This window comes from Glycine soja, chromosome 13, assembly GCF_004193775.1.
Source record: "Glycine soja cultivar W05 chromosome 13, ASM419377v2, whole genome shotgun sequence".
In the NCBI taxonomy this organism is placed as follows: domain Eukaryota; kingdom Viridiplantae; phylum Streptophyta; class Magnoliopsida; order Fabales; family Fabaceae; genus Glycine; species Glycine soja.
In genome coordinates, this window is record NC_041014.1 from 4,008,078 (window position 1) to 4,021,317 (window position 13,240).

Genomic DNA, 13,240 nt, shown 5'->3' on the forward strand with positions numbered 1-13,240 from the left:
TTGATTCTTGACTCTAAACTTTCTTCTTGAGTCTTGAATTCTTCTTGATTTACTTGAGTTGTTCTTTGATTGATCTTTGATTCACTTGAGTTGTTCTTTGATTGATCTTTGAGCTTTTTGTCATCACCTTTGTCATCATATTTTGTTATCATCATTGTTATCATCAAAACACCTTTGAATCACCTTTGATTCACCATGAAGCTTTGCCTCTACAGATAGTACAAACATCCTCATGCTCTCCTTTGTCTTTTAATGAAAGCAACCTTTAGAGAATATTCTTATTAGCACATTCTATTTTGTCATTTCCTTAAATTCAAATATTAGCATTTCAAAATAAAGAGAGACAAAATAAATTTGTATAGGATGGAATACGTGTACTTCCTTTTTACGGTTACCACAGACTCTTTGTCAATGCTGATCATTTCAGAAGATGTATGGGTTACTTACTGGTTGGACGCGTGGTATAACCAATAACATAGTGTATAACACTAATTGTCATAGAGAGTGGTCGCCGTTTAGTTTTAGTGTGTTGGACACTGGATAGATAGTTAACAAAGTAATCCTTCTTGGACAATACAACATATTCTTAAGTCTTTTAAGAAATAGAACCAGTCCATTTGTCAAAAAGTCATTAGAATATTATTAATTTATACTTTTTTTTATTCATCAAAATCTAAAGTAGATAAGACTAGTGATTGTCTAGACCTAACAAACGTGGCAACCAACAAGCACCTAAAAACGGGCCACACAGAGAGATATTTCGGAGTGACTCATAATTTGATATCGAAAGGGATCAAAGATCCCACGCTTACATTAGTAAGCTCGTGATTTTAGGATGATTCAATATCTTGACAATCTTGTGCACGAGCCAGCATGGTGAGGAGGCTGTGAATTGTAAAATTGAATGACACTACGAGTTGTAGTGTGATCCTAATAACCAGGTATAAGAGAATGATGTGATTCAAATCCCAATCACATCTTATCCTACCAAATCCTATTTGATCTTATCAAATCTTATTCGATTAGATACATAAATACTTATCTTATTTGATTAGATCTATAGATAATTAATTAAATCATATATAATTAGCTATCTTACTAGACTATGTCCTATTTAATTAAATCTTAATTAAATATGTCATTAATTAAGTAAATCCTATTTTATTAATTAACTATTAACTCACATTTAATTTATTCATTTGCTCTAATTAATCACTCTATGTGTGTGACTTTATAGGCTCCCACTAGACTAGAAACAATATTATCTTTATAATATTACAGAAAGTGTTTGACATCTAGCAATGCATTGTTGCCACCCCGCTGATGAGAAAATCGGTGCTTCAATTTCAATCTTACCACAACCATTTTCACCATGTAACCTTTGACTCTTCATCCAAATGTCTTGATCAAACAAGAGGCACAAGAGAGTCATCCTTGTCAAGTTTGATCTTTAATTTCTTGATACCAAAGTGGACACATAAACAAACTACTCACATAATAACCTCAATGCATTATTGTCACCCTAGTCAATAATAATACTTGTCTACAGATACTTTTAAAACAACAATGAATCTCACACTCAAGTCTCATTTGATTTGCCATTGAATGAATTGCCTATTCTAAAGAAATTATTATGCTATAAAACTAATAACATTATAATTGACATGTCTTATGTATATAAAATATATAAACAAAAGTCATGATATAAATATAGTCTAAAATAGGTTAGCCTCTAGGGTTAACTCCAACAAATTCATCATAAACCCATTGATCCCAAAATGTTTGTTTACCAGTGAAACATAGGTGATGTTCTTCATTTACCCTTAGCCATTCAAATTCCTAAAATATATTAGTGTAGATTGTAAGTGGATGTTGAAGGCAATACCTTCTAGTAGATGAAACAGGCCAGAAAAATATATGAATCTCAGTGATGAAGTCTTTCGACCTCACTTTGGGAAAGATGGCCTTGTTTAGAATTTGTTGGAACACTTGAGCATTACACCTTAGCATCCCTTGTCATGTTTCCAAATGACAGAGGCAACTCGAATTTGTCTCCTAATAACACCTTCTATATTGCCTTGGACTCAACATAATTGTCTACTCTTTCACTACAAATTGTAGTAGTAACGGTTGCTGGTGTAATTTTCACTGTTTTCCCCAAAACTTCTCCAGCAATCATCCATTTACTAGAAAACTGTCCTTCAATACATCATGATCAACTTTGGGTATATGACCTCATTCATATTGAAGTAGCTTCTGATTCTACATATCTATGTTCTTCTTGATCTTCAGGCCAAGTTTATCTAGATAATAAATAGTGAAGTAATACTAAACATTGAGTATTGCACTATTGATATCAAGAGGACTCAGTGTGAGTAGGAACAATGTCAACAAAATCTTCGTTGGAATCCATATTGGTTCTGGTTAGGATTAACATTAGAAGTGGTCTTTTTTGGATTATGGGTGCAAAAGATAGAAGAGAGGAAAGTTACGTAGTAAAAATCACAATATTGTAAGTGAGACTCGAAGGCTAAATTTTTTTGGTAAGGTGTTTATTTTAAATGCCAAAAAAATTTGGCACTCATTGAATTTTAGTAGAGAGAAAGGGTAATTGTTTTGCATTTAATGTGACATGATGAGGTGTCCAAAGGGAGGTATGGGTAATGATGCATAGTTCTAGGCCATTTATGTGATTCGGTAGGGAATTTGACACTTATTTCAAATCATTGTTAGTTAACGGACTAATGAATTTTCCGTTTTGCATACAAATGCACATATATATTATAAACACAAAGACATATGATACACCATGAATTAGACGCAACACATGGATGGATGAATGCTCATGTATTGGATGCTAGGTCCTTTGCATGAAAGGTCCCATTGGACGCAACATATGGAATTATTCATTCCTTTGTAATTTCTCCAATGGCAGTTGAAGTCTTATTTTAATGTTTTTCAACATGTAAATTCACTATAGTAAGGAACCTCGTCTTATACAGGTGATTGGTGATCCTCTTGGTGCTAACCTAGTTGGGATTATTATGATGCTTTAGAAATCCTAGCCTTTTATTAAAAATTAAGAAATGTATATTTGTAACCAAGAAAAAAAAATATTTTTTTGTGTTAGGATATTGAATGCCAAGGCTTCTTGTGTTAGGATATTAAATTCCAAGGCTTTTTGTGTTAGGATATTGAATTCCAAGGCTTTGTGTAATCTTTACTAACAACTTTTTCATTATTTCCGTATTTTATTCATTGCGCAATCAATTTCTAACTAATGTTTTCTTGATTTCTATTATTTTTTTACATTTATTGATGAAGTGGAAGCCAAGCTTTGAGAAAGAGACTTGAAGAGGTATACAAATACTTTTTTTTATTGTGTATTTAGATAGAGTTTTATGAAAGAATGTAACTTTAAGGAAGATATGAAATACCATGTTTGGCTTTATAGCTCGAGTAAATTTAAAATTTTATACTAATCTCAATAGGTAATTTATTTCTTAAATGTGCTAAATTAAAATTTCAACAAAATAGGTGGTAGTATACTAAAATACAAAGACAAAAAAGTATTTAAGAGCGCACATGCACCCTCACACACATATATATAAGTGAATGCTAATATCCATCCTAATTGGTTTGCCTTAGCGTTTAACACATAAAAATTGGACTAAAAAATCAGTCAATCTTTTATTTTTCAAAATTTAATTCAAAGACATTATCGTATTTTATTATTTTAATTAAAAAATAAAAATATTTCTCGTATATAGGAGAGAATCGTGGAAAAAGATATGAGAGAGAAAAAAAATTATTTTTATTTTGTGAATTAAATGATAAAGTTCTATAATATCCTTAAATTTTGGAAAACAGAAAAATAAATAATTTTATAGTCCAAATTATTTTGTGTTGAATGCTAATACACTCCAATTAAGAAGAATATTAGCATTCCCCATATATATCTTATTTCTTTTTCTTTCTTCATGATCTTTTCATATATGACTTCTTTTAAAATATCCATGTATTCATTTTGTGTGCTTTAATATCGATCAAATTCAACACTACCATAATCCATGAGATTTATCATCAAGTTTAAATTACTAATATATATTTTTCTTGCATCAATAAACATTAAACAAATTAAGATTCACCAAAAAAATATAAATTAATCAACACCTGGCAAATTTTATTTTTTACAGTATAACTTTTTTTTTTCATAAATGAAGAAAATTTAATTTAATTATTCTATTCAAGAAAAAAATAGAACCTAGGAAATTCAATTACTATAGATTCGACTTCACCGGGTGGAATAAAGCTTTGTTATTGTTTTTACTATTACTCTATCGAAACACATTGTTAATGTTTAAAATATACTTAATGTTACCCTTTGCTATTTTGGTTATAATCTATATTTCAGCTTGGTTATGATCTTAAGGAAGATGAAGTTGATAGTGTGTTTTGGCAATTCAAAGCAATGGCTGAGAAAAAAAAGGTTAAGAACTACTAATTTTCTTCCCTCCATATAATTTTATTTGTGTGTCTTTCTATGTGTAAGCATATCAATTGAATTATTTTTTTAGTTTTGTGAAGTGGGAACCATAAATATGAGTCATACAATTATACATAAATAATCAAGAATAAAATTTAGTAAGTGGTCACATGATCACTTAAAAAATCATGGGCATTTTTCTTTTAATCTTGATCATAATGTATAGTACAAAATTCCCATTTTAGCCCAACCCCACCCATATACAAAACCAAAACACCCCATCTTTAATATTGATCATTCAAATATAGTAAGATATCACAATGTTAATTCAAAATGTTAGGTCCATGTTGGTATATTTAGAATAGAATACAAATAACCTTTTATTGTTACATCCATTTTCACTATGCCAAAGTTAATTTATAACACATAATACCTCTAAGAGAATAGCAACATACTATCTAATACACTCTTTTGAATATAATTTTATTATTGATTAAATTTTATTAAAAATCACATAATTATATAGGTATTTTTTTTTAGTAAAAAAGGAATTACAAACTAGAAACCATGAGGAAAAATAATGGAAGAAGTATTAGCATGAAGAGAAACAGTTAAAAAATCTGGAACTATATTGAAAATCCTATAAAAAGAAACTTCACTAGCTAGACTATATTTAACTAGGAGATTAAACAATTGATTTACTTATCTAAGTAATGAGGATCTACTCATAATTTTTTAATTGGTAAATTTTAACTAAAACTGGAAAAAAATTTTAAAAAATGTGTTAAAATGTATGTTACTAAGATTCCTTTTTTTCTTATTTTGTATTTAATCTAAAAACATCACTGTTAGGCATACCTTTGACAACCTCTTAAACATGGCCTACCTACCAACAATCTCTTAAAAACTACTTTTTTTATCGTTAGATCAATGGGTTAATGTTATCTATGATTTTCTAATTTTCTTTTGTGCTTACTTAACCACTAGTTGTTGAAGTAGAACCCTTTTTAAGCAACAGTTTTAATGACAACAAGTTTTTAAGAAGCAAGTTCTAAGTTGTTTAGACTTGTGCTACTAATGGATAATTTGTCTTTAGTGTTTTTAAAAGACAAAACTTAATCAAAAAGCATGGAGAAAGGTCTAAAGCATTAGCCTACAGTGAAGGTACCTCAAGTCTTAAGATTGTCTAACTTCATAAGAAATATACTACAAGCAGAAGGGTAATCATGAGTTCTTTGTCAAAGTGCAAGTATTCAAAGTTGCATATGACTAAAAGCATGATTCTGGAGGTCACTTTAGTCCAAGGGTAGATACTAGAAGCTACACATGACTAAGGGATCATTAGAGAATGCACTACAAAAGAGAATAGTGTAGAGAGACATGTCTACACAGTTCATAAGCACACACCGGAAGTTATAAAGAAGATGCCATAAAAAAATGTACTCGGGTCCTATCATCTAAAGTGACAAGTCGTTTTGAAGACAAGAACCATCTTGAAGAAGAAAGAGATAGTCATCAAACTATAAGTCCTATACAAGCAAGGCAACCAAGAACAAGAAAAGGAGTCTTGAGAAAATTTCGCCTATTCAAAGAAGACTTACTTGTAGAAGACTTATCTTTGAAGTATAAAAAACTCATGGCTATGCTAGAGAAAAGAAAAGTCATGAGCCACTAACAACAACAAGCACCAACGACCATAATTTCGAATTTAAAAGTATGCAACCTTTTCTAATTAAGAATAAGTACGAACCAACTGTGTTAGTGAAGACAATTCACATCTGATATCCTTGACCTCCAAGCCTCTCAAGAAAAGGTGCAATGATCATCTCCAAGCTCTATTTAAGGATGGTGAAGTGAAGTTCAAGTTCATTGCTAGGAAGGAAAGTAGGATACAAAGAATATATATCAAGAAGTCGTATTTTACATATAATATTATTTCCTTAAGATACTTGTCTTTCTAAGCCTAGACTCTCTAGGAAATTAGAGCCAATTCCACTTAGCCACAGAGTGTCTATAAACACCTTCTCGGGGGGAGCTTACTAATTAGTTTCCCCAAAATGGTGTATTAGGTACTTGTCCTCAAACATAACCTATTTAGGATAGAGAACCTCATAAGAGAAATCAAGTGATTGTTGCTTTTGAAGTTTGAGAGTCAGCACAATATAGTGTTGTGTTAGTCGGGTAGGAATTGCTCCTTTGAGGTTCGAAGCCTAAAGAGGCTTTTTGAAATAATATTTGGATAGAGTCTGCAGAGGCTTGGAGAATACTGGAGGTAAAGCCTACAAAGACTATTAGAAAGAATACTTGGATGAAGCTTGAATAGGCTTTTTAAAAGAATACTTAGGGTGAACCCTCGAGAGGATATTCGAAAAATACCCAAGGGGAGCCTTTAAAGGCTTGGAGAATACTTGTTGTAGGAGCCTCTGAAGGTTCTTGGAGAATACCACAATTGGTTCTTCTATTAGTGGAAACCCTACAAGTGTAGAAACTAGATGTAGCCCAAGGTTGTGGGTGAACTGGTATGAATGGTGTGTGTGCTTTATCCTTCTATACCTCTTCAGATGTGTTGTTTATCATAAGAAACGTCTATTTTTCTTGAAAAGGGACAAAAAAATCTATTTTAGCTAGAATATGATATTTTCAAGTAACTTCTGAAGCAATATTTATTAGTATCTTTGAAGTAATTTAGTAGTTAATTATTATCATACAAATTAATTACTATAGAAGTATAAGTTGTACTCTAACAAGGCTTCTGATATTCAATCTGAAAGTCTATTCATAATCTTCAAAAGTCGCATGTTCTTTAAAAAAGAAGAAGTGATTGTTAGCTAAATATATGCTACTATTCATCTTCTAGTGTCTTTCTGATCCACTTTAATAAGTTTAGTTTTATGTTTAATATGTGAATTTTGGAATAAACAACCTAAAATAGGGCTTCATGACTTCTCCTTATTCTTCTAATGTTTTCTAGGTTTTAAATAATTGGCGAAATTCATTGGTTTCCATTTGGCAAGGTCTAAATCACTATAACAATTCTAATTCTGCACACCAAGGTCACTAAACAACCATTCACGTAATAAGATTTATTCTATAAACATTATTAAAACTAATCCCTTTGTTAAAAATTTAAGATATGAAATATATAACACAATAGCATGACTATTCTTTAGTATCTTATTTTAACATGTGTTCGTTTAGTTTACAATAAACATACTTCATCATTTAAAAGGATTTATATAAATATTCCTTAGTTAGTTATTTCGATTAATTTATTGAAGAAATAAGGCATGTTGCCCATAAATAAGAAGGGGGAGAGAAAGAGATCATGTTATTTAGGTTAGCTTGTGAGAGGAATAGAGCCTTTGGGCATTGGGAGGTATAGACCCTCGAAATTTTGCAAGTTAGAAAATTTTCTTTCTATATATTTAGTCTAGTTTTTATTAACTAGCATGAAGCTATGATATTTGGAGCTAGGGAAATAGTCATGAAAAAGTTTAAAAGATTAATTCCATGATTTGATGGACATGAGGTATACTATTGATGTTATTTGGGCATTGGGAGGTGTAGACCCTCAAAATTTTACTAGTTAGAAAATATGTTTTTAGTTCCCATTAAATAATCAAATTTTATTTTGGTATCTAATATTTTTTTTAACTTTTTAGTACGTAATTTTTTTCTTTTTAATCCCCAAATTTGTTTAAATAACCCTTTCAAAAGTACTTTAGATAGCGCTTGAGGGACAAAAAATAAAATAAAAATTATTAGGGATCTAAAAGTTAAAAAAAAAGTATTTGAGACTATAAAAAAGTATTTATCAGGATCAAAAACATATTTAAGTTTTATTTATCCCCAAAAATAGAGCCTAGTTACCAAGGAGTTTACAACAGCTCATGAACCATGCTCAACCAACTAAGTTAAACCCCTTTGATATTTAAATACTATTTTAAAATTGCATTTATCAAATTTATGTAATAATTACTTTAAAAATATTAAGAAAATAATTTATGTTTTTGTTTTTGTTTTTATACAAGTCGGTTAAATAAATTACTTAACATTTATATTATTTTATGCTAATAGATAAAAAAAATCAAAAGCATGAAGAGATTTATTAAGACCTAAAAGAAGCATACTATCATAACTATAGGATAACGAAAAATGTAGAGAAGAATATACACATGATGCTTAAAGTTTACTCAAATATTATGTATGGTGCATGCGAACCATAGCCAGCTAATTAAACTTATAACACTAGACAAAATTGTGTAAAGCTCACAAAAAGGTTACCATTTGACACCTCTAGTTCTAAACTAATTGTAGTCCCAAACTAGGAATGTGACAAGGATTCAATGACTCAATATATTTAGCATGAATCTATCCTTAGATGGAAGAAACTTTAATTAGTACTCAATAACTTGGGCTATTTTGGTTGATGCATAATAAAACTTTATTTAGTCAGGGTCAATTAGATATGGTAAGCATCTTAAATCTTATCAAATCGAGGTCTTGGTCAGGGATTATGGCAACAAAGAAGGAGTATTGTTTTCAATTTTCATAATGGGATGTCAACGCTTTAAATTGTATTTTTCATTGTGATTGGAATCATTTGATGTGTGGTTTGCACATATTTTTTAGTACCCCTTGTACTCATCTAATATAATTTATTTATAAAAAAAACTAATTATATCACATAACAAACTTTTAGAGTTTTTATGGGTTTATTTAATATACTAGACATATAGGGATTAGTGTGTCAAATAGTGTTGAAAGTTGAAGAAAGTGATAAGTGGGTGCGGAGGGCATACCCCTCTAGTGCAAATTTTGTAAAATAGATATATAACGTTATTAGGATTGCAAATAAGTCCCACTCAGATGATTTTATCAAAAGCATTTGGAATGAATGTGCACTCTCCAAGGTGGTTGCTTTATTATGGGAATTAGCTCAAGATCAACCACCAACTCTTGATAATGTGGAAAGTATAGATGTTATACTGAGGAAAAAAGTATATGCAATATCTTATTGAATGAAGTGCAAATTGCAAACCATATTTTTTTGAGTTTGAATTCGTAGACAAATGTGGTTGCAATTACAGAAAATACTACAAAATTCTTTTCATTATTGCTACAAACACAGTCTCACCATATTTTAAAAACCTTATGCCATAGGAAGCAATCTGACCTCACTCATAAGGAAAAGGCCTTATTCTGATTTGTGATGGAGATGAAGGAAAGAATGTATGATATTATATGTTTTATTTTTAATTTTAAGAAACAAGATAACAAAAGGAACTGTGCAAAGGTTTTGCCACTTCAACTCTGCATTAGTGCATTTGATTATAGCACATGTTAATGGGAGGTATTTTGCGATGTTGGAAAGGAATAAGAACGAAAAGAATAGGAAATCAAATTGGATGCTATTTATTTATTGTATGAAACACCAATTTGGGTGCCCTTTCATGTGGGTGTGCCAAGATCCTAAAAGTGTTATTCGTGTAGTATTCATAGTAGCTTGCACCGACAAACATCTTTGATGTTACGTACACCTTTGTATATTATACCGATGCATTTAAGCAGTAAACCTTATCCTTAAGTTGCATTCTTCAATGTAGAGAAAGAGATCATGCTTAACATTTGGTTCTTAAATTGTTAATGTTTTAAGAGGTGTTGAATTTACCATGGGTGTTAAAACTTGTAATCTTGTGTTGTATGCTAAGATATGTTTCATCATACGTGTTTACTTTTTACTATAATTGTAATTGTACTATTATGATATATTATTATTTGCAAGATATCTACGCATCCATTTTGAAGAAAATATTCTTTTCTTACTTTTCAATTTCAATTTGTGTTCTTAGGTTGTAACTGATGTTGACCTCAAAGCATTAGTATCATATAAAGCTTTTCATGCAGAATCTATCTGGAAGCTTGGTGATTTACAAGTATATTATAATATGCCTAATTTAAAACTAGATTTTCATGTAATGTCATAACTTTACATTAATTAATATTTACGAATGTAGGTGACTTGTGGAACTATTGGTCTTTCTACAGCAACAGTAAAACTTGTTAATATTGATGGTAGCACACATGTTGCTTGTTCTATTGGTATAGGAGCAGTGGATTCAACTTACAAGGCCATTAATCTCATTGTGAAGGTTTGTAATTTACAAACATTTTTCACTATTAAGTCCATTTCATTTTAAGAGCTTTATCGAACATATTTCAACCTATATAAACATTTAGCCCCTATTGTGATATGATATCTTATCTATCGTACGATAATCTAAGAGTTTAATTTCTATGGACTACAAGTTTAAAAATTTCATAGTATCAATCAATAAAACAATTATACTAGGTATGATTGTTATCAATAATTATTGTAATAGTCATCAAACATAACATACATCACAATTTAATATTAGTTGATTATGTAAAAATCCTTTTTACTTGAGGGCATACTCTATTTACTCATAATCTAATCATATTTAAAGACTAAGCTTTAAAAAAGGTAAAAGGTTATGATAATTTCCCCTTTTTATGTAAGATTGCGATAGATTTTTATTGAAAAATATATAAAGGGCTAGAAGGTTTTCAATATTAAACGCTGATAATTTTGTATTGAAACATTATTAATCTTGTTTTTCTTTAAATGTAACTTCAAAAATTTAAAATCACTATCATACAAAACTCTCTTGGTTATACAAATTATTCAAAAGGAAGTTTTAAAATCATTTAACTGGATTTTATATCAGACAAATTGCAAGGAATAAAAAATGGGAGTGAATTGAATTTTCAAAAACATGACCCAAAAAGTTTTTCTAAACCCTCGGAAAGATTTCCTTTTAAAAAGGTTAGCATAATTGACTTAGATTCTTGGGATGCAGAAAACATGATCATATAATTCTAGTGTTCCTATATGATGCTAATATGATAACATAGAGGAGGATTCAAGAAATATTAAGCATATAAAGAAACAATAAATAATTAAAGGTTAAAGAAGAGAAGAGGAAAAAGAGGTATACAATTTTGTCATGGACATTGTGACCTACAAAACTTGTTGAGATTTCACTTTGTAAAATTCTGTTACAAGCAAACAACAATCAAGATACCTCTTGACATCAATCATTTTCTTGAAATTCCTCGTACTTAGAACACATTGTAGAACCCTTTTAAGAAATCCCTTTGACAGAGTTTCAACTCTTATGGACACATAGACCTATACGCAAACAATGAAATCACCTAAATATGTAGCACAACCAACTTTAAATTCCAACTTCTTTACATTTATCTATCTTAATTAAGAGAAGAAACCCAATCAGCAGAGTTTGAATTCTATGAAAAATTGTAAATGATTATAGTGTAAAACAAGTGTTCTCTCACTTTTTGTTTTTCCCTTCATCTTTTAGTCAATTCCATATGTTTTTCCCTTCATCTTTTTGTCATTATGTTATTTTTGGGTTTCTATTACTGATCTAATTGATTATTGTTCCAATTAATCAATTAAACTATTCAATTAGACTATATGGATTTCAACCATAATCAATGAAATTAATTAAACTTTCATGTAATATATTATTATTGAACCATTTTTCTTATAAAAAGGTTTTAAGAGATAACAAATTATTAAATTCATTTGTAATTGATTATTAAAAACGAATAGTTTTTTTTATAAACCAATCTTTTGAGCATGTAATCAATTATCGTAAGCCACTATCAAAACTCAAGACAAAGAATTGAAAGTCTTCATGCCTTCCTTCATCATCATCCTTTGCTTTGTTTCACATTCTTTTCATTCTTCATACATATGTAACTATTTTTTGTAGGAACCTACAAAACTTTTGGATTACTCATTGAATTCAGTTACAGAAGGCATTGGTGTAAATGTCACAGCACGTGTTGTAATTTGTAGGGAGAACAATCATACATCTACTTATGCTTTCACTGAAGATGCTAATTATCCAACATTTAGGTATGATAATTCCTTAAGTTTATTTCTCTAGTCTATCATGTTCTTTTAAATCTTATACTTGCACCACTAGTTAATGTATTACATTTATTGTAGTGGGATTGCAGCAGAAATGGATGTTGTTGTTTCCACTGTTAAGGCTTATCTGGTTGCACTAAACAAGTTGTTACGATGGAAGGAATCATTTAGATGTGCTTAATGTATTCAATTTTTTATTGAAGAGTTTTGAATTTGTATTATTATCAGGGATAATCATTTATATTTCATGGTAACATGAAAAAAAAAATGAGAATAATAAGGAGTGGCGGTGCAAGTTCCATAAATCCAGCTAGTCTCCTCTATATATACTTTGTACTTGAATAACAACATGTCAACACTTCATTCATTCAAATGAAATGTAGTACCTTAAGAGCATTTAATATATCTCTATTATATATTTTATATTTGTTAAAAAATGCAAACACTAAATATGTTTTTAATGTAATAAATAATTTTTGTTATATAATTTTTTTTGTTTCCTTTGCCAATAACTTATATCTTGAGAGATGCACCACTACAAAAAGTGGTTTTTATGTATTAAAAGTGTCTTACCAAAAGGATTGGTCCAAACTCATCTTTTCCAAATTACCAGAATTTTTATACCTAAACTGTATAAATTTTGAATTTGTAGAACTTATACTTTCTAATGTACAAATTGGACAAATTTTTGAGTTTTGTAGAATTAAAAAAAAATGAGATTGTTATTCTTGATCCATTGAAGTACCTTTCTTTAACTTCAAATCTGTAAAGAC

General features: G+C 29.7%; 1 protein-coding gene across 2 annotated transcripts in view; it reads left to right on the forward strand.

The window, feature by feature from the left end:
- LOC114381177 (probable 2-isopropylmalate synthase) overlaps nt 1-12,865 on the forward strand; it is a 52,153-nt gene extending 39,288 nt beyond the window's left edge. The window contains exons 7-12 of one of the 2 annotated variants that reach the window (XM_028340368.1): nt 3,325-3,358; nt 4,415-4,489; nt 10,339-10,422; nt 10,504-10,638; nt 12,307-12,452; nt 12,546-12,865. In XM_028340368.1, coding sequence (XP_028196169.1) covers nt 3,325-3,358; nt 4,415-4,489; nt 10,339-10,422; nt 10,504-10,638; nt 12,307-12,452; nt 12,546-12,648 — 577 coding nt within the window. In that variant the 3' untranslated portion in view covers nt 12,649-12,865. Of the gene's footprint in view, nt 1-3,324; nt 3,359-4,414; nt 4,490-10,336; nt 10,423-10,503; nt 10,639-12,306; nt 12,453-12,545 lie in introns of those variants that run through there. The other variant, XM_028340370.1, reaches the window with a different exon arrangement.
- The last annotated feature ends 375 nt before the right edge of the window (nt 12,866-13,240 follow it).